The 22,354-nt window shown below is 41.4% G+C and overlaps 2 protein-coding genes across 2 annotated transcripts; both read right to left on the reverse strand.

Annotated features, from left to right (window-relative positions):
- Positions 1-2,475: 2,475 nt before the first annotated feature.
- tmem11 (transmembrane protein 11) lies at positions 2,476-4,643 on the reverse strand. Its single transcript, XM_083779461.1, has 2 exons — positions 4,588-4,643; positions 2,476-3,497 (listed from the first exon to the last, which is right to left on the reverse strand). The coding sequence occupies exons 1-2, from the start codon at positions 4,632-4,634 to the stop codon at positions 2,981-2,983; spliced, it is 564 nt and encodes a 187-aa protein (XP_083635587.1). The 5' UTR covers positions 4,635-4,643; the 3' UTR covers positions 2,476-2,980.
- A 4,668-nt stretch (positions 4,644-9,311) lies between these two features.
- Positions 9,312-18,793, reverse strand: natd1 (protein NATD1). The gene is made up of 3 exons (XM_083781011.1): positions 18,369-18,793; positions 12,770-12,888; positions 9,312-11,797 (listed from the first exon to the last, which is right to left on the reverse strand). The coding sequence occupies exons 1-3, from the start codon at positions 18,469-18,471 to the stop codon at positions 11,681-11,683; spliced, it is 339 nt and encodes a 112-aa protein (XP_083637137.1). The 5' UTR covers positions 18,472-18,793; the 3' UTR covers positions 9,312-11,680.
- Between the last annotated feature and the right edge of the window lie 3,561 nt (positions 18,794-22,354).

Genomic DNA, 22,354 nt, shown 5'->3' on the forward strand with positions numbered 1-22,354 from the left:
GTGCATTATTGGCACCATGGCTTTCTGAATTTGTCTTCCTATCTCTCGGACTTTCTGACAGTGATAGTGTAATTCAGTGTAATTATTCCACTGAAGAGCCTCCAGCTCCATGTTGCGGTTGCACTTACCCTTGTCTTCTTTCTTTGTTGCTGGGATTTAATGGTTGGTGAGTTGGTGACGAGCACTCAAGTTTGAAACAAATAACAGGTATAATAAAGATTTAAGAAATATATCATACTAGTACTACACAGTCACATACCGTACCATAATTCCCATTTCTGTTCAAGTTAGTTTTAACCACTTTCTGGGATGAACCTCAAATATACCTATAGGCTATACTTAGGTCTGTTAAAAAAAATTACATAATTGCCTAATTGCAAGTATTGGAGATAAGTGCCAAAAAAAATGCATAATCGTCATAATCATTTCCATGTTCAAAGTTTTTAATACACAACAGTAGTGGAAATAGCAGATCTACAAGCATGGATTGACTATTTCCACTATTGTTTTTTGGGTAAATATAGTTAAGTCAGTTATTTCTTTGTATATATTTAGGCTATGTGAACTTCAAGTCATCTGACCTGTAGTAACTCCAAAGCCTAAAAAAAATAGAAATGTAAAGAACAAAATATAATTAATATAGAATAGCAAATTTGTGACAATCATCATAGTAAAATCTAAAATCGTGGCAGCCCTAGATATAGTGACTTCCCCCCCACAAGCTAATGGAACCTATGGAACATACAGTATAAATAGAGCCTTGTCCTACAACACCCACTTCATTTGTCCCAGCATTGTCACGTACAGTAGATCTTGGACTGTCACCTTCCTATATTTATCAACGTGAATAGGGGTTGGGGCAGGGCGAACTGCATTCCAACTCCTTACTGAGGTGAAACTAAATCACCACTCTGTTCTAGAGGACAGAAAAACATCACATGAACCACCTGTGATGCAGGAGTGACAATCAAATTACAGCAGTTCTACAGTGAAAGGGTTCAACAAGCCTAGTTCCAATTAAGTTTTATTTTAATCATATGGGGGAATGAAGTTTAAAGTCACAAAGTGAACCCTGTTAAACTGGTTGTTCTGCATGTACTCCCAACATTGTGCACATGGGCATAAGCTCTATTCTTCTTCCAAAGTTTGATTACATGCAGCAATGTAGGAATCTGCTACTGTGTATATCACAAGCTATGGAACTGTCCAAGTATAGTGCTAACAAAGCATAGATCCATTTTAAGATGCCAAATACATTCGTTTGTTAGCCCCCTCCCCCTGTACTGTAGTAACATTTGGGAGGAGAGGGGGGTTCTCCTCCCAATCTGACAAGTGGTCTAGTAAAGACAAATCCACAAGAGGTCAAAATGCCATTGCAACCTAGAAGGCATTAAATAATTGACAAACATCCCATTAATGCTAATGTCTATTCAAGGCCCAAATCTCAAATTTGGTATTTAAATACATTTTGCCAAGAATTCTCTGTAATTCTTCCTAGAAAATTGGCACAGCAAAATAAACATTTACCGTCTACAAGAAGCATTTGATTAAACACACTGAACAAGTCCGTTAAAGTGTGTAACAGTATATTTATATTATTGTGATTGTTTGCCCTCTTTTAGATAGTTGTTTGTAGATAGTCTCTGAAGTGAATGTAGTCAATGTACCCATGTAGTTTGCTCATAAAATCATCATTCACTTGGATTAGGAAGTAACCTAGCATGGGCAAGAGGAAAACGAGCACAACAAACTCACACACAACATTATCTGTAGGGAAAGAACTCAACAGCCATCTAGGAGGAACTTACTCTTTTTCCATCCTAAATCATTAACTGTAGGCTGCTCTACATAATGTGTGATTACTAGTACAACATGTACATTTTTAGAGGGCATTTGAGCAATGTCGCTGGAAAAAACCCTAATGGCCTACCTGTGAAATTCTTAAATTTTTTTACAGTCTATGGTGAAATTGAAAGATGATCTTTCTTGCTCATAATAGCAATCACGTCCATGTACACAAGACACTCCCACAGAAGGTGCTGTTATTTGATCTAGGGGTCGATCCGCCATCGCCTCTGATATTTTATCTTTTCCGTACCATCAGCTGTTTGGGCAGATCTGCTGGTCAATAAAAACAACAAAAATCACGCTGTACTAAACGCAGCCGTTCCCTTGGCTTTATTGCCTGCTGGCAGTGCTGGGTACTCCATGCATCTTGCGATATCATTTAATTTAGTTCAAAGGCTGCATGTTTGACAATTTATTTTATTTAACATAATGTTCATTTAAATTACGCTTTGTGTCATATTAACTTTTTAAACAGTGACATTTTAAATATTGTAATTAAATTAACTAAATCACATTGGCACTGAGGAAAAACATCAGCCGACCCCTAATTTGATCTCGGTTCAGCATATTGTGTGGAATTGCTTTAATAAAATAAAAAAACATTTTTAAAAATTATATACAGGAAGGTGAGTTTGAAATATCCTAATGTTTAATGAAAAGATGGCGTACTGATCAGCAAGAAAGGGAGTACAGTAAAACTACGACAGGGAAAAGGAGCTTGCGTACACGCAAAAACATGTCAGTCCATTTCAACCGCAACATTGACTCAGTCCACAGGAACTGCTTCTATACCCTTTGTACACTGACTTGGGGTGTATTAAGGATGCAGGAGGTGGAGGGCGCAGGGAAGGAGGCGCAAGGGTAATATGGAGATAAGTGTGCTGGCGACACAAGTAAAGAAAATGGAAAAGAAAAACAATTCCTTCTAGTTTTAGCTATATCCCTCTGATCAATCAAAGTTCAAAATGGAAGTGCCACCACCACACATGTGGAGCTGACCCCCTGACCCTGATAACAGCTTCCACTTGGCTCACTTCTGGGGGTGGGTGGTTATTTTTTTTGTCATTTTCTTTTTTGTTTGTTTCATTTTCCATTTTTTTCTGTTGGTTCTTAAATCCTCTTCAGAGCGCGATCATACAGCGTAGAGTTCGTAGATCTTCTTGGCGCAATAGGCCAGGGCAGCCAGTGCTATTGTGTTGTGGAGTCTCTTTCTGTGGACGTCATCCCTGCGCACCAACACCACGGGCGAGGAAGAGGTGAGCGTGTGCAGGGGCAGCCGTGAGAGTTTTTGGCTGTCGTATTCCACCTGGTACTTGCAGCAGGGATCAAACTGCCAGGAAATGCCGTACAAGGCGGCGCAGGCCACACTCAATGCGCCAGCGGGCAACACCACGTAGCGCGTGTACTCAGGCGGTAATGACAGCGGTGTGAAGAGGCATGCAGCACCCGACAACACGGCCGTCTTGTGAAGGCAGTTGCCCACAGCAACCCAGCGGGCCGTCTCGTCGCCAATGCGCGTGGGCTCGATCACAATGTATTTGTACTGGGCCTCCAACGCCTGCTCCAGCTCATACTCAAACTGGTCCTGTGCATTCTCCCCATTGTAGATTTCATGCACTATGTAGCAATCTGTTGCCGCCATCACTCCCCTGTACAAGAAAAGACAGAAGGAATAGTGGGGTGGAGCATTAATATCAGAAGAAATTGACCAAAAATAAATGTACATTTAACACAAAGTTTGTCAACCGACCCAAATTCACCATACACATGTGATGATTCATGCTTACTGTGTATGTTTGCTTATCAAATACCATGCATATTCCTTGTCATACACCAAATGTAGTCGTGTATCCATGACTATCCATTCTCCATCTAACATACTGTATGTTAAAACCATAGGTGTTTTAAAGCCTGCTTCGAAAAGAACATAGCCAATAAAGCAAAGTTGTGTGATTATGGTCAAATAGATTTTTTATATAAGCTTTTAAGTGTTTATTTTCCCATAACAGACATAAGAAAAACCTGTTCCAATTTTAACATTGATTGACTCTTTAATTTATTATAGTTGGGCTACTGAATGCCCAGTGCTTTGTATATGCATCATCACATAACAGTAACGTGGTTTTCTGTCTTAGCAGTGGCATGAGGATGGCTGGCAAACCCAAAGCCCATGTTTGCTCGCCATTTCAGGACTCAATGTACATATGAATGTTAAAAGAGCACTTAAAGAGATACGACTACAACGAAATTGGAACCGCTTATAAGAGAAACTTAAGTTTATCGACTAGACTGAAGCGTTAGATAACGTTAGCTTGGCTAGCATACATGGTGTAAAGTTGTCCAAGTTAGATACCATTTTGTTATAAGACCAGGTCAACAAACACAGCTAGCCAAAACAGACTAATTCACCGAGGTGTGGGACATGGAATAAATCACATTCTTCAGATCAACGCGAGGCTGGGGAGAACGTTGCCATAGTTTAGTCGGACAGTGTAAAACAACATCACGAGCAGATTTCAGATATCGAGCCACTTTGCAAGCTAACGTTAGCCGTGCACACATTAGCCAGCTAACGTTAGCTAACACAAGGGAGAATTCCAGTTATATTTGTGTTGTTGTAAAAGACGCCAACACCGAACAATATGGGCGCTAGGAAAGCGACACGTTGTGACATCGACGACAAAAAGTTCTACTTTTAAAAGAAGTTGGTTGAATGGTACAGGATGTAATGTAACTGACCTCTCCCTGTTTACTGGGACACCGCGCCTCCTTCCCAGCGACGCCATGTTGGAGAATACAACACTGATTGCGGCTGACGTTTAACTGCACCGGTGCACTGTGGGTAATGTAGTTTATGAATGTATTTAATTTAATTTCAATTATTATTATCAAACTCGTATAAAGGTATTAGGCCTACTTAAACCATTTGTATAGCATGTGTATCAGAGGTTATGAATACATTAAGCAAATAAAGACAACCAGCTCCTATTCCACCAAAATGTGGAACGCCCTACCAACAGTCATTAAGACATGTGAATCCCTTGACTCCTTCAAAACCGCTCTCAAAGGGCACCTACGGACGGCTGCAATTCGAAACTGGCCCCCGTAAAATCGGAATCCCCCCCTTTGTTTTCCCCTGGCCTCACTGTATATGTTTATTTCCCCTTTTTACCAACTTTATGATGAATTCCTGTTCTGTTCTGTTCTTTGGCTATATAGAAGTGTCTATTTGTGCGTCTCTAAATGTTTTGATGAATTGAACAAGGTGGACCCTCTTGTAAACAAGTGTAATGCTTAATTGGGTCGTCCACTCACAGTTAACAGTCTTTGCATTGAGTTGTGCTTGAAATGTACTGTCATTCTGCAAACTGTTAATAAATATTTCAATCAATCAATCAATCAATCAATCAAAGCTTATGGGCAAGCACATTATATCGAGAAACTCAGTGTTAATAATAACAAAAAATGAATAATTTGTATGAAACTAAAATGAATAATATTAATACAAATGATACAATTAATGTGCTACATGAGAGAAACTCTGCACTACATTACCCATGATGCAAGTATATTAGTTGCCAGCCCATAGATCCCCATTGTGAACCCGGACATGCTGAGTACACCAAGGTTTTATGTTAAGTATGTAGAAACTGACGGATGCTAATGCATATGTTGAGCAATAATTGGCATAATATGTGACCATAACATTAACAACCTATAGAAGGCAAAGAAAGGCAAAATTTCATCATGCTTTATGTAGCATGTGATATGTCAAACTAGGGGGTTTTCATGATGCTGAATCCATTCCAAGCATTAGTTTTACAAAATAAATAACTCATTGGGCTAAAATCGGCCATATAGCCACTTTTGTGAATTCGAAGTACAATGTTGTGTCACGTTGTACTGTGCTGTGCGTGTGTTGTAACCCAAAGCCCCTTGCCCCTGTTCTGACACAGTGGTTCTCAAACTTTTGGAGGTCAATCAAGGACCCCCAAATTGATGTGCATTTGGCTGCGGACCGAATCTGAAAAGCTGTTTTGCCGGGACCCACTTACAAGGTTACTTTAATACAAGTTTCAAAAACATATTCAGAATCAGAATTTGTCGCAATCTTTCAAGATTTTCTGAAAAGCAGATCTACAAACTCACAATGCCTCATGAAGCAACACTTGGGTTAAAGCATAGAGTATATATATCTATAGAGAAGACACCCGAGTTCTCCTCCCATCCACTTGCATTGAGTTGCTCAAAAGCGCATGAGGCGGATTCACTCCTCCTTCCTGGTAGGAACAGAATGCATTCTGGGACGGATTGCAATGGTGAGTGGCCCCAAACACATGAACTCGCTGCCGTTGAACGCGCACGAGCGTCGTCCGTCGTGAACGTGTACAATGATGGTCAACGGACAGCGCGTTCATGTGTTTGGGGCCAGGCTGCAATACCTTCATTCGGCCACTATGTCCATTTCGCCTCAAGATTTCCTCTGGGTGCCTTCTCTATATATATATATATACTCTAAGGGTTAAAGTCATTAAACTCATTTTGGATGTGATGTGAACCCCGGAGGCCGGAACCTCCTCAAGGACCCCTGGGCACGGTAGCACTGTCACCTCACAGCTAGAAGGTCCTCGGTTTGATTCCTGAGACTCTGGGGGTGTGTTCTCTCCTCTGTGTCATCAGCACCCAATCCACCCATACTAGGTGCCAGGTGGGGTTGGCGAAAGGGCCTTTCTGTGTGGAGTTTGCATGTTCTCCCTCTGTCCCCTAGGGTAGGTAGTTAGGTACCCTTACCCTCACAAAATCATACCTGTGTGAACTGAGCGGTGCAGGCTACTTAACAACACCGCTGGCTGGCTGCAGTTATAGTGCTCAGGGTGAATTAGGCCGCTTCTCCTTTAGGCTGCTCAACAGCGTGACACGAATGCGATCCCAATCAGTTGCAGGGGTCAATGGGTCATACTCATGCAGATAAAGACTCGGTCATTGGAGTGGTTTGGCACCGCTCAAGAAACATGCAGTAATCCTGTTCTCGGGTTGGGGTGTGGTGGGGGGTTGCAAAAGTAGACGAGAAAGGATACAGTATTACAGTATACAGTAGTTGGGTATTAGGAACATATGGGGACCTCAATGTAAAATTGGTTATTTTGTCCAAAATGTAAAAAGAAAAATACATAATTACATATAGGCTACCTACGTGTATATTTAAAAAATGGTCTTAACTGTAACATATATGAACATGCACCGTACATCATTATCAGACGCTTCAGCTTCTTGTTAATGCCCCAAAATGAATAGAACAGATTTTGTCGCTATTTGTAGCAATTGTAGAAATATTATAACTAAATTGTCGAATGTGTAAGCATGTTCTAATCATATACTTTACTTAAAGCATTTTTCAAATATTTCTTAAAGATTTTGGACAAAATAGGCCTATTCAATTTTACATTGAGGTGCTCACGTTCCTAGTGTCCACCTATCCTGTTACCTAATATACATCCTTTTAAGCACTTTATCCATTTATATGTTGGCTGTTCCAAAATAACTCAGTGTTTCACTTGTATATCTGCAAAATATCAAATCATGTATAATGTCATCTTCTCTTCTGGGGGGGTCCCTGCCTCCTGGCACTAAACCTTTTCAGATGTGGGTCCGCGGCCAAATAATATATTTGACATTGTAATATATTTTACACTTTTTTGTATCAAGGATCGACCCCCAAATTGACATATGATATATTAGGCTATATGACAATTTGGGGGTCGATCCTTTGGCAACCACTGCACTACAGATGAAGGCTGGCTACGTCGAGGCTACTGCACTACAGTATGCATGTCATGTCATTGTGCTGATCATATATTGCCCTTGCAGACTCCTCTCTCTCCCTGGGAGCGAGAGGAGTCTGCGAGAGGAGTCTGCTCCATGTAAAATACAACCAGCATTAACCAGTTGTAGTCTCAGGTCGCTTAGGCTAAATAACAGATAGTTATGAACCAAATGGAGGCTTTGATGCTGTCATCATCCCCCAGGGCGGCGCCATTGCTACTATCTCTGTGTGCTGCTTTCTTATCCTCAGGCCTCATTGGATAATGGTGGTCAAGGTTATCCTTATTTTGTATTATTTAAAAAAAAGAAATTATCCCACTTTTTTTTCACCCAGTGTCAATTATCTAATGTAATCCTGAGCACTATGCTTCCTCTGCCAACCTGGGGGGGGGGGGGGGGGCAACGGACTGACCTCATGCTGAGGAGTCCAAGCTGCTTCTTTTCTGACAGGGGAGAGTTTCCCCGGCCGGACATAGCGCGTGGAAGGAATGTTATTCCGACCAGTTATATATGATCTGATCTACTGTACAAGCTCACAGTGTGAAGCATTGTGGGCTTGTAGGCTTTAGGATAAAAATGCCCCCCTTTTTGTCTTTTGTCCATTTTTACTAAAAATGGCACAGTGGAGTAGTCGGTAGCACTGTCGCCTCACAGCTAGAAGGTCCTGGGTTCGATTCCTGCCAGGGACAGTCACACTGGGGGCTGCGGGCGTGTTCTCTCCACCACGTCATGCTGGCCACTATCTATTGATGACAACAAACAAATGGCCAGGTGTCCCACTGTGTCTGAATTTGCATTTTAAGGCCCAAGGTTGAAATGTCAATCAACAGGGAGACAATGTTTGTGTCCACTTTAGTGGGTTGGAAACCTGAGCCTAACCTTCTAGCCTTGTATTGTCGTCTCTGTGCTGTTCCAAATAAAATGGAACTTTGAACCAAGACACATCCATCTCCGCCTGATTCTGCCTCAGAACTTCTTCTCTGTTTTGCCTAAGTAGGCAATTTGAGTTTTTATGCAGTGGAGAGAATGCACTCTCCTTGGTTAAAAACTTAAAAATCACACCCATGTGAAGTAAATGGTGCAACTCCGTGTGGGGTCCCCAGGGGGGGGGGGGGTCCAGACCCACAGGAACGCACCATGGGTGCCGGCCCGCGTCCGAAACTGTTGAGAAATGACAGAGTTACCGTGTGGGGGTTCCTCTACTGTACTGTACTGTACTGTACTGTGTACCTGAAATCTCCATATATACAGTTAATATGTGCGTGTGTGTTTGTTAGGTTGCGCACAGGTGGTGAAAAACAACCATGCTGTTTTCATGCTCATACCCAGCCAGCCAGCTACCCACCCACACACATACTCACTTAAGGAAGTGGTTTGCACCACTTAAATATACAACTGCTAAATCAGTACTCGTCACATTGTTTCACAATTGAAAAGTTATTCAACACTTGCACTATTCACTATCAAAAATATCAGATGTAAAGCTCGCAGTGCAGCATGTACTGTATATCTGCTAAAATGTAGTATCCTTGAATTACCCAATGAAATATTTTAATTTTTTGTAACCTGTAAACAATCAATATTTGACACTGAAATTAGCCTAGTAAGCCATGAAACCACCTGCAATGAGTGTTTGAGTGAGTTATTTATTTAGTAAAACAAAAGTAACGAATAAACAAGATACTTTGAGCTAGCCAATAATATAATGGCAAGTACATTTAGGCCCTTGCAATAGCGGAGCACAAACTAACCACCAGTATCCATGAACTGGTGTAACTGGCACTTTGAAGCCATACTAGAGCACCAAAGTCTGACGTCAATAACGGTAGAGGGCGCAAATCCACAGGCTCGTGTACATTTTATTTGCATTATAATCAAATCCACAGGTTCGTGTACTTTTTATTTGCATTATAATCGGATTTTAGATCGCCTCATAAGAATTGTGTTTGAAAAATAAACATGTCACCCTGGCCGCTTCACTCATATGAATATTAAGAATCAACTGGACTGAGAGAAAACGCTAATGTTACTGCTAGTGAATTAGTTACATTTTCGCTAGAAGCAGACTGTATCATATATGAGTGACTGACTGTTGCAAACGATAAACACCTCCCTGACAATAATGCAGACAGCTTGTTTATTTTTGGACAACAATGCTTATAATATGAAACGATTTTAAGATGAGCCCATGTTATTCTCCATAGAGAAATTACTTCCGCGAAACAGGGGAATCGAAGGGATGAGCGAGTTACGCCAGGACTTCGGTGCTCTATGAACTTTGGTAGACTGATGACGTGGATTCACACACCCGTTCCTCGTGAATCCACGCCATGAGTCTGGCAATGCCAGGCTACCAACTTTGGTAGAGCCGTGGCCATGATTTAAGTACAAATATTTGAGATTACCTTTGTGTTGCTCCTGCTTTCTGTGGTCAAGGAATTAAAGTAGTGATTCAATTTTGTATGGTGAAAAAGGTCTAAAATTATACACGTATAATTGATACGTTATACACACACACTGTAGTTTTACTGTAGAATCTTTGTTTGTGCTAAAAGTGTGATGTTGAGGTTTATTGCTCAAGGAGCACAGACATCGACACAGTTGATTGACTTATATGTACTTATAGCATGGACCATGGCCAACATTTAACATCACTTTAACTGATATTGAATAGTCTGTAATGTCTATGAATCTACCATGCAAGGCAGTTTTTTGCAAAACCTGAGGTGTTATTCCCTTCAAAAAGGGAGATTGTCATGAGCAAGAATTATTCAAGAGATACATGAGCCACACACACCGAGACCACTTATCTCCTTTGTTCTTCAGTTGTTTTTTGTCAAACACCCTTTTGCACAAAACCTGCATAGTTTCACTGCCTAATTTTAAAAAGAAATCCAAAGTGCATTTTAAAGACTAACTTAAGATGCTTCATGCAAATGGTTACTGGGAAAATAAACAGAATGCAGTTGGCCGTTTTGTTTTGACACGTGATGTTAATTAAACCAAATTGTTAAATAAGTATATAGATAATTTAATAGCAAATTTGGAAAGTAAATGCCTACTAATTAAATCAATAAATCACCTGTTGTACCTTCAAATCACCTAAAATAACTTGGTTAATTTGTATTTACAGTAGCTCAAAGATCCCAGAATACCTTACCGATCTCACTAGGACACAAATATTGCCTAAACAAAACATATTTTGAACTGCAAGGCCTGATGAAACATTCCCTTTCAATTCTATCAGCCCATTATATTCAAATTTCAGTGCTGCACATGACATTTTCTTCGGAGTAAGTTATCATTTCAGACATTATGTTAAGTGAACTAAAAGAAAGACAGGCAAAGTATGGAAGGGGGTAAATTCTCAAATAGCCATGATGAGTGAAGCCACTCTTGGTTTGATCTAAAAGATCACAGAATTCCATTTGTCATACTTGTCTTATTTCCCCATCTGCCATTACATAGCCATGCCTTGCTTCTGTAGTACATGACATCTACAGTATCATCCATGTTATGGGTTTTTTTAATGATGTACCGGTAATGCAGTGGTTCTCAAAGTGTGGTCCAGGGACCCTCAGGGTTCCAGCGAGACGAGGGGATTCCAAATGCACCCAGATCTGTAACTCTAGGAGTGTACAAATGACTCTCAGAGTTACGCGTAAAAAAACGAGAACCACTGATGTAATAGGCTTGAGCTTTGGTTGGGTTATTTTACTCGTGCTCCTGAAGGATGTGAATGATCAACTACTGTATCATGATTCACTTCCCGAATGTGGCGAGTCTGTGTATGTTGTCGCTTTGTTCACCCGTGCATTCACGTGACAGAAGCTTTGACATGTGCGAATCTCTCTCTGGATCCACACAACGCGTAGTGTCTAGCTAGCAAAGCTTGGAAGGTCCCCCGGCTGTTAAGTCTCTCTCCAACGTCAAAGCACGTGGACATTATTTTCCCTTGGGAGTCTGTTCCCGCACATGCAACCCCGTCTCAGAACAGTGTCTTGTGGGGTCATTGATATATATGGTCAAAGTATTGAGGCTGTGGATTCTCTTTGACATATTTCTGAATGTACCAGCACGTCAAATGGGCTTTCAGGTCCTCTTCCACCACAAAATCCATGGCTGCCTACAAACAGAAAACAATACAATTTAAAATAAATATAAACATAAATAAATTGTTATTTTTTAATCTGTCAGGAATTTAACCAAACGGCAATATAAACAGCTCTTGCCATGAAACCTATTGCTTTTCATTCATTCATTCAAGTTTTATTTATTCTCGGAATTACACTGAGTAATTAATCTCATTTTCAGAGTAATACAATATCACATAGAAAAACATCACAATACATCAGAAGATCAGGAAAAGAAAAACAAAAGGTATAAATGTGAAATTAATTCAAATTAATGGCATTCATGGATCATTTCAATATTGAACAAATGTCCCACCAGATTAAAAACCACGCTCTACTCAGGGGGAGTCTTGAGGGGTAGTCTCAATAGCTGGGTGCAGATTCTTGAAGATAAATAGAGAAAGGAATATTCGCACTCTTGAGTATAGTTTCTTATGAACTTTCAGCAACAAACAGCAGTGGTCTATCTAGAGAAACGGACGTGTTTCGGCACGTCTGCCTTCCTCAGCGTTTCAAACTAGAGTATGTCTGACAGAGGTGACATACTATACGCTAGCCAAGCAACAGATCACAGCTAGGTCTCTTTAGTGAAATAAATTCACCCACAGTTCATGAAGTTATCATGTTCTGCTAATGCTCTCCAGTTCTCCAACTTTCTTGTCAGTACCCAATTAATCCTCATTAAACAAAAAGGTAATAGTCTTAGCAGACAAACAGTAGGCGTATTTTTAATCAGCAAGCACAATTACCGGTAACAGGTGCGTAGCGTTAGTCCGACGTCCCAATAATCTGACATTACTAACCCTACCCCTAGCCATAACCGCACGCAGAAGCCATGGGTCTGGCTTCAATATGCCCGCACTCTTGTCTTCTCCGTGACTCAATGATTTCCGTAGAGTGACTTATACAAGTAAGTTTCATCTTTTTTAAATTCAACTTCCACAAAAAACATTTACAAGTCCTACCTTAGCCAGATGCTTGGCAATACCTCTCCCTCTGTAAGCATCAGGAACTTCAGTGTGCTGCAAGTCCACCGTCTTCTTTCCCACATAATCATACAGAAGTACTGCCCGGTCATGTGATCCTATAGACAGAAACAAACAGCATCTATGGTGTCAACTAAAGTCAACACTTGTTTATACTGTGATTTGATCCCCTCTGGTAGGATCATGAGACATGTTTCACTTTCCTAAAACTACATTAAAGGAGTAGTTCACCCATGAAGCCAATTTTTGGGCCATAGTGATTGTTCAATTAAGTTTTTTTCACCCTCCATATTCCACCATATGTATTTTGCAAATTGATTAACAATTTTAGCCCTATGTTATACTTCACCACACAGCGAATTTGTGCAAAATATTAAATATTTTCATTAATTGGAAACCTTTAGCCGATAATGAAAAGCCCAAAATGGGGAATACTCATTTATTTTATTAAACTAGAGCGGTAACCGTGGGGCCTCTTTGGAATGATGCAAGTTGGAAATGAATGCCCCACCCAGATATTATGTGTTGGAGCCTCTACAGCGGTGTCCGTTGGGTACTGCGCCTACTTGGAACGATGCAAGTTGGAAATGAATTCCCCACCCAGATATCAGATATGTCTGTCCATTTTATGCCCATATATGGAGTTCTTTGTCAGGCATGCCCATTGCCCACATATGGAGTCTATGCAGACGTTAGAATGATGTCAGAACAGACCAGCTCCATATATGGACACTGGGCAGGGGCCCTGTCCAGAACCCATGCAGAGGCCTTTTTGGAGCAGTTTTGGACAACCGTGGGTCCGACCGACCTACTCGACACCGGGCACTGCACTCCCTGCAGTGGAGTGGAATGAGTGCGTCGAATTTGAAGTCGTTGGGGCGAGCGGTTGGGTCTACATTGACGCAAAACATAACAAAAAAAGTATTCCATAAGTTCGCGCTGGCTGCGTCTGGTCAGCTGCAGGGCAACAAGGAAGTGAGTTGATCAAATCTGATTAAATCCATTTTCGGGTACTGCTTCGTCTATTTCTCTCTAATGTTTTCAAAAACATTTTTGAGAGCAATGTTTAGCTGTAAATGACATTGTGTGTCACTAGTGTGTGTGTGTTTACATGGCTGTCATGTTAGAAACAGCAGTAAATCAAGTGGGCGCAGCCACACAGCTGTTGCTCAGAGGGTTTGATTGATCTGTTATAGAGCGGAGCGGTCATTATCAACACATAACTCACCGCTGAATTTCAGCATTTGACCAATCAGAATCAAGCATTCAACCAAGCCATGTAATAAGTATTAATATTTTCTTTAATTTATTAACTGTTGCACGGTGCACCAGAATTTCAATCTGCTTTTAGGAACAAAACAGATGTTTATCTACAGAATGTACAGTGACTGTAATGTCTCTGGGTGGAACGCATTGCAGTAAAACTAGGAGTTTGAGCCTGTCAACAGTACACACAACTTCTCATTTCTTGTGATGTGCTTCTTCAGGAGTTTTGTGACAACTGTCATGTTGTCAGTTTCCTCCATTGGGCCATGGCATTGGCTACGCTATACTTTTCAATCCGATTCTTGTGATCGGACGCACAGAATAAAAAAACATTGTCCATAACAGAGAACAGGAGCAACTGATGACGATGATTGACAGCTGTGTCCCCATATGCAAGTCAGAGTTGTGATGGGATGGGTGTTCCCATGCAATATATGGTAATGATCAGATCGTTTTGTAATGGTGGCATGGTCCGTACCAGACATGCTTTGTGTAGGAAGGGAGGGGGGGGGGGGGGGGGGGGGGGGGTAGAAGAGTACTTAACTCAGCCATTGTGCTCCTCAGTGCTGCAATCAGTGTTGCCATGTCCGCTTATTATAAGAGACTTTGGGCTTGTTTTTCTGTGAAGTCGCCTGTAAATATTGGTAGTTGCTGGATACCGTTGTTTCTAAAGTGTAGTTGCTTATTGGGGCTTGTTTCCTAATGTTGTTTAAACCAGTTGTTCTCAAACATTTTCATGTCAAGGACCCCCATATTAATGTAAATATCTCAATCTGGAAACATTTTGTGCCAGGGACTCCCGTACCATTTTTTGTTTAAAATAACAGATGTACAACCTCATAACGTGTCACTGTAAGCTTGTAGATCTTTAAAGAGGTCAAATACATTCTAGTCGCTTCTTCTTCACATAACAAGTGTCTGAACGTAAATCATTGCAATAAATCATTGCGGTTTGATCTATAAGGTTATTTCAGCCACATATTTAAAGACATATTGAAGGACTTCCATTCGGCAGGTCACCAAATTCACCGTAACGCTGCCATACTGGAGTGACCGAGTGTGAGATTTGGGCTATTGGAATTTGGCTCTAGGTCTAGAGTCTAGACTCTAGGCTACCGCCAAAGGGAACAGGAAGTGATGCCCAACTTTCACGCAAGGGCTCATACGGGACACTTGGAAACTTGTGGATACATTGAAAAGACAAGTGTAACCTGTTCAAATCAAAAAGTACAGCATGGGTCAGTGTATTCAACAAACTTTCCCCCAATGGCACGGGCAAATGGTACTTTATGCTCTTGAAGCCGAAAGAATTGTGTGATGCCTCATCTCTCCTTTCGTTCTAATTAGCCTTGTGTCTACCAGGGTAACCAGGCTTACTCTATCTGACAGGAGCTCACAGTCTAGCTGAGGTACAGGCATGAAGCAAAAGCAACAGCACACACTGGAGTGTGCCAACCGTGTGTAGAATTAGAATTAAGATGCCATTGGTCCCAGTGAATCACTGGCATGGCAAGTAATTTGAAACATAATATGTTCCAAATTACTTGAGAAACACTGCTCTAGAACACGGCCCCACCCTGATGAGCACATGGAATTGTATGCGTTTTTGAATTTGTGAAAAATCTACAAGCTGAGCTTGCAGATCTGACAATTTGGCCAATGTTTGACCAGTTATAGTATAGTTTGGTTTGCTGATCACCTTTGATACAGCAATGTTATTTTTTCTATGTACAAATAATCATTATTTGTACATTAAAATAGCCTATGCACTTTTATGTACAGTTTAGGTATACGTATACTGCAAGTCTTCACATTAATTGGCACAACCAAGTTGGAGTGAAGAACGTTTTGCCTATTCAGTACATGTCATTGTTGCAAATGAATGTGTCAGTTTTGAGAGAGCCATGCTGCAAGACAGCTAGTGGTTTTGCAACTAGTGTTGAATAAAACAAGTTGCATATACCTGGTACATAAGGACAGAGACATTAAAAGTTATGACTTAGGAGTTGGGTAACCGACTATGCTTATGACAAATGACAGGCTAGGCCGGTGTTACAGTTTGACTAGTTCCTGGTTCATCTGGTGCCCTGGGCTGGATTTGCGCGTGCATGAGCCGTCTTTCACAGCTGTCTCATGAAGGGGGCGGAGCTATCTTCTATCTTCTCGGAGCGGAGCTATCTTCTATCTTCTCATTAAATATCCATCCGATTGTTTGTGGAATCTCACTTGTATGAAACAGTGACAACATGCACTTATAAAACACAGTTAGAATGATGAAAATAAAAAATAAATGAAAATATCTGTGGGAAGTGGGATTCGAACAGTCTGAGTCTGAGTGAACCAAAATAACCTTGGAAGCTGTGCGCAAGCCACTACACTATGATGCGCTGACAACTGTTGTAGGAAACGATCTATTTGATCATATATGTGTGTCTGTCCAGGCGTGAACTTGGTAACAGTATAGTCACAGCATGTCATTTCATCTTGTGACTCTGGTTTTTTAACAAATATAAGCACTCCGTTGAACTGATCAATGAATAGCTGTAGAAACAAGTCAATGATGTTGCTATAGTCACATCATGAAACACAAAGGGCCGATTCATACTCCTATTTTACCGCTGTTTCAGCGCTGTATTGCCGAAAATGATTTCGCCTCGTCAGAAATTGTCAGTAGCACCGAGGAGCCGACTTTAAAAAAACAGTCACAAGTTGACATGTTGCACTGCCTGCTAGACAACAGCAGGTGGTGCTCAGTTATTTGCTCGAGATTTACAAATGAAAAGCTATTACAAATGCTATTCTGCATTTGTCAGTCTCCACAGAAGAGTTTGGGCCGATTCATAGTCCTATTTTTGAGCCGAATAAAAGTCTGTTTAATAGGCTCTGTTAAGCCTACACTGTGACGTCATTTGAGGTTCGGGGGGCGGGCCCCGTCCTAAAGTCGGCTCCTCGGTGCTACTGACAATTTCTGACGAGGCGAAATCATTTTCGGCAATACAGCGCTGAAACAGCGGTAAAATAGGAGTATGAATCGGCCCTTTGTGTTTCATGATGTGACTATAGCAACATCATTGACTTGTTTCTACAGCTATTCATTGATCAGTTCAACGGAGTGCTTATATTTGTTAAAAAACCAGAGTCACAAGATGAAATGACATGCTGTGACTATACTGTTACCAAGTTCACGCCTGGACAGACACACATATGTGATCAAATAGATCGTTTCCTACAACAGTTGTCAGCGCATCATAGTGTAGTGGCTTGCGCACAGCTTCCAAGGTTATTTTGGTTCACTCAGACTCAGACTGTTCGAATCCCACTTCCCACAGATATTTTCATTTATTTTTTATTTTCATCATTCTAACTGTGTTTTATAAGTGCATGTTGTCACTGTTTCATACAAGTGAGATTCCACAAACAATCGGATGGATATTTAATGAGAAGATAGAAGATAGCTCCGCTCCGAGAAGATAGAAGATAGCTCCGCCCCCTTCATGAGACAGCTGTGAAAGACGGCTCATGCACGCGCAAATCCAGCCCAGGGCACCAGATGAACCAGGAACTAGTCAAACTGTAACACCGGGCGGAGCGTGTCAATTTAACTCTGACTGTGTCCAAATGGACCCCAAATTGACCTCCTCCCATCTCATGTCTAGAATAACTGATGTTCAGGATTATTTATATTTAATGCCTGAGATAAAAAATAAGTTATAAGGGTGTGGGTTTTTAGGAATAAAGCAAAGGAAATGAACATAAGTCATAAGAATCAAAGCAGAGTGCTGCCTAGCCAGCCTCAGTACCCAAGCTTTTATTTTCGTTCGTCGAACATTACTTGTTTGTTACGCGTTATTAGTCAATCAGTGACATAATGTGAACAAATGCATGGCCTCCTGATGAGACGAGTGAGGACTACATCGACTCAATGACACGTTCGTGCTTGTAATGAAGTTGTGAACAAGGGAATAGACAACAAAGTTAGCACCTAGCCTGGGAACATTAAGTAAATACCAAGGATGCGTCGCGATGTCACATAACCGTACAGGAATGGAACACGGAAGTGCTTTAAAGAGCTGCTTTATTTCCTTCGACAGAAATCTGTAATGCCAACTGAAATAAGTGCAATATAGGTTCTTATTATTATTATTAAAATGGTCGTCTGCCTGCGACTACATGCCGCACACACCTCAGACTCCACCGTCCACATCTTGGTATTTTCCTTTTTGTTGTGATCCCAACACAGTAGCTAGCGTTGACAAGCTAGCCCGCAGACAGACAGACATGGTTAACATGATCATGTCATTGTTGAACGTACCGTTCAGTCTGATAACAAACTGCCGCCGTTTCTTGTCGTGTTCCACGTGGATGGGAGAGTTGTTGATTTCAAGGACGTTTACCGGCGGTACGGCCTGTGCCATAATAAGAATAGCTACGTTACAAAGTTGTCAAGTTGTGTGTCGTGCGCTGCTGCTGCTTTCACTATTCACTCCAGTTTGTTGCTACAAGGCTGAAGGCTGGCTCCAAAAGCCACGGTTTTATACTTCTTCGTGCGACGGTCTCACGCGCGGTGGATAGTCGACCTACAAACCCACGACGCTTCTCCGCCGCGACGCAGTGTGAGCTTGCAGATCGGCTATTGTAGGAGGCTAGGAGCGCGACAGACAGACAGACACAAACAGGCAGTCGTCGGTCGGATTTGAGACTTTCTATTCACTGCCCGGTCACGGTGCTTTAATCGCGGTCCAGAGGCGAGCCCACCCCGCCTACTATATCCGGACAAGTTACAACAAACCGCTGATACAAACAAGCACACAGACTGTGTCCGTATCCGCTCTAGACCGGATCCGCAATCCTCCCCCAGCAAAGCAAACGCTCCATGCGCGCAGGCAAATCAGCTGTGAGGTCGACACGTGGCCAGATAAACCAATAGAAATGTCCATACATAATATGTAATTATGTATAGTGTGGTACGAGGCGTCAAAAAAACAGCTCCCGTAGGATTTTTGTGCTATAGAGTCTTGGTTCTATAGAGTCCAAACTATGAGAAAATGATGGGGTTAAAATTTTCCTGACCCCCACCCCGTTTCTGGGGGGGTCATCTATTTGGGACCTCCCAGAACAGCCAGTTAATGTCTGATTTTCATAATATTAGAATTGTTTTGTATGTTTTAAAACATTCTGAGTTGATTTCTTAAACTTTTAAAGTGGTCAGAAGAATCTTTTTTGACTTTTGGTAGGGGTGTTTCCTCACCTGGGACCTCCCGGACTGACCCCTGGGCCTATCCCAGTTCTCATTACATTCCTTGCTCTGCTTCTGCTACAGAATATGGTCAAATTAGATCATAAATGAAGCATAAAAGTATTTGTAGCTGGGCTCTGATATAAAAAAAATAGTAGTAGCCAATACCAGGGGTCTTCCACAGCCACAGGGGGCACATGACCCCTAGCGGGTCCTCAGAGTTACTATACAGGGGCCCACCAAATCATTTGTGGGATAGGAACTTTTTTTCATTTTTTACATTAAACCACTTGAACCATAGCATCCCTTTTCTAAGGAGAACTTTAGCCAACAATAGCTGATCTACAAGGTTGTAGTTTGAGCTTGTAGATCAGCTATTTTTAAAGTAAGGTGCCTCAGAGGCTCAAACCCAAGTGTAGCAAATATTGCTGCTAAATAAAGATCAGCCAGTCTGCAGTCTTTCTGTTGTCGGTCAGGTGACTGGGAGGGCTACTTGTCATCCTTAGAGGAACTCATCGAGTATTTCTTTGCCCGTGATCTCCTTAAATATGCTCGACTGATGCCAGTCTATCTTGCCCAAATGAACGCTCTTGAACAGGATGACCCAGAAACATGGAACGCACTGAATTTGTGGTGGCAAAGTCAGACATACCGTTCACTCATCTCTTCACAGAGCAAGCCCTTGAGCAGGAAATCAAGAAGCAAAGGGACATGGTGGGATGGTTGGACTCAGTAGAGATGAAGCAGCTCTGGACCGACTAGTCACTATACCACACCTCATCTTTCTGGTCTAGTGAATCAGTACCTCAACAGCTTCCCAAAAGCTTCCAGGTCTTCAAGGAAAGAACATTACCACATCAGAGGTCAAGAGAAAATCCTCTCAAGCAATGTAAATTGATTGAGTTGCACTGTGGAGGCAATCTGTTCAAAGAGAACACACCATTGACGAGTCTGGTTTCATCAGCGCTTGTGTCAGATGGGGCAAAAAATTCTTCCTGGGCCTACACAATTTTCCTGGGCCTACACAATTTTTCTGGTGCTGACTGGGGAGGAAAATTAGTTGGAATCTCCAAGAACACATGGGTCAATGCCTACTTGAGGCTTGATGATGATGATCCTGCCATTAATTGCTTCAAGGACCTTGGAATGGGTTCCATTCCTCCTGAGCTTGTTAACGGCAAGCTTCCCTCACCATTGGAGTCATTGGAGCATTTTGCATGCCGTGTTTACAGTCCAAAAGGCCCAACAACCTTGCCATTACTCAGATGGGAACTATTTCGGTCAAAGAACTTGGAGGGTGAGATGCTACCTCCAACTCATGCTGCACTGCTACCACAACTCTGTGCCAACTACGTCACAATGCGGGATAAGTCATTCATACCTGACAAATTTCCCTGAGCTTCCACCAATCGAGCTCATCAAATGTGGTTACAAAGCAGGTTGCAAGGGACGGTGCAGCTGCTCAAACAATAACCTGCCTTGCACTCCTCTCTGCAAATGCTATGGTGGAGACTGGAGAATGCTATGGAGTGTCAACACTATTAGGGAGGACATTCAAGATGATGATGACGAAGATGAATAGATCCTGCAAATAATGTATTGTAGGCATAATTGACCATGGGCTCTTTAAGAGGATAGGTGTGTGTGTGTTGTGTTGTTAGTGTGAGCGCAGTGTGTGAAATGGACACGTTCGTGCCCAAAGTGAGAAGTTGCAATACCTTTATTCCCTGCAGTAATCTGTCAACAATAATGGTAGAATACTAATAAACTATCAAAGTACTTTACATAAATGCAAGATATTCTAATACTATTCTAAATACTTGCAAATCACATATATGGGTGCAAGAATAGGGGCAAAACTAGCCCCTGTGAAAGACCGCTGGTATTAACTACTACCCTTTTTTGTAATCAGTGCCCAGCTATAAAAACTTTTAATGCTTAAATTATTATCTAATTTGACATTGTTCTGGAACTAGCAAGGAATGTAATGAGTACTGAGATGAGTCCGGGGGGCCCCGGGTGAAGAAAGACCCCAACCAAAAGTCAGAAAAGATTATTCTGGCTACTTTCAAAGTGTAAGAAATCAACTCAGAATATTTAAAAACCTATAAAACAACCCTAATATTATGAAAATCAGACATTAATTGTCTGGCGTACTATTATGGGAGGTCCCAAAATATATGACCCCCCAAATAAGGGGTGGGGGTCGGGAAAATTTGAACCCCATCATTTTCTGACAGTTTGGTCCCTATGAAAGCCAAGCAAAAAAATCACTTTTAGCAAATACACGGAAATACACCTCGTACCACACTAGTATGTAAATTAGAAGTTCCAGTCCATCTCTTTAGTAAACAGAAAGTATGTCAACAGAATTATTAGAAAAATCCCCCCCATGCAAATATCCTAAAAAGTATTCCTTTCTTTTCCAAAGTATAAAATATCAAGACTATCATAGATGTATTGTATATTGGATTCTGACATACTAAAGTAAAAGTCAGACTTGATATATCGATAATAGTAAGTAGGTATATATTATATATATACCGGTATATGGTTAAAATGGAGAGCAGTTTGTGTGAAATTGTGTTTTTCCAAAATTATAATATTTGAAGACGTAGTGGGAGGAGTATCAAGTTCAAAATAAGGTCCCTGAAAGTGATAATCTTGTTGAGCTGTTGACTTGCTTGCTCCTCTGCAAAATATTAATATAATAGGTGGTCACGGCGGTGTTAACTCTGTATGGGATTGTGTGTGTGTGTGTGTGTGTGTGTGTGTGTGTGTGTGTGTGTGTGTGTGTGTGTGTGCGTGCGCGTGCGTGAGTGTGCATGTGCATGAACGTGTGTGCGTGTGTGTCTGTCTGTCTCTTTTTCAATAACATGTTGTTACCTGGTTGTTACACATGTCTCATGTACAGTGTAAGCATATTGTAGTAACGATGTCATGTTTGGTTGGATTTAGGTCTGCCTTGTTTTGCAAGAGTTCTACAAAACTTTTATGTGGGTAACATTATCTAGGTTACTTTCTACTGATCATATTTTCTTGCACATAGCTGTGGGTTCAGT

This window comes from Protomyctophum parallelum (assembly GCF_964188405.1).
Source record: "Protomyctophum parallelum genome assembly, chromosome: 13".
Classification (NCBI taxonomy): Eukaryota; Metazoa; Chordata; class Actinopteri; order Myctophiformes; family Myctophidae; genus Protomyctophum; species Protomyctophum parallelum.

Coding starts and splice junctions, on each gene's coding strand:
- tmem11 (XM_083779461.1), bottom strand. CDS start 4,634: ATGGCGTCGCTGGGAAGGAGGCGCGGTGTCCCAGTAAACAGGGAGAG. Junction 3,498..4,587: donor GTCCCAGTAAACAGGGAGAG/GTCAGTTACATT, acceptor TTTCTTGTACAG/GGGAGTGATGGCGGCAACAG.
- natd1 (XM_083781011.1), bottom strand. CDS start 18,471: ATGGCACAGGCCGTACCGCCGGTAAACGTCCTTGAAATCAACAACTCT. Junction 12,889..18,368: donor GTTTGTTATCAGACTGAACG/GTACGTTCAACA, acceptor TTCTGTCTATAG/GATCACATGACCGGGCAGTA. Junction 11,798..12,769: donor TTGCCAAGCATCTGGCTAAG/GTAGGACTTGTA, acceptor TTCTGTTTGTAG/GCAGCCATGGATTTTGTGGT.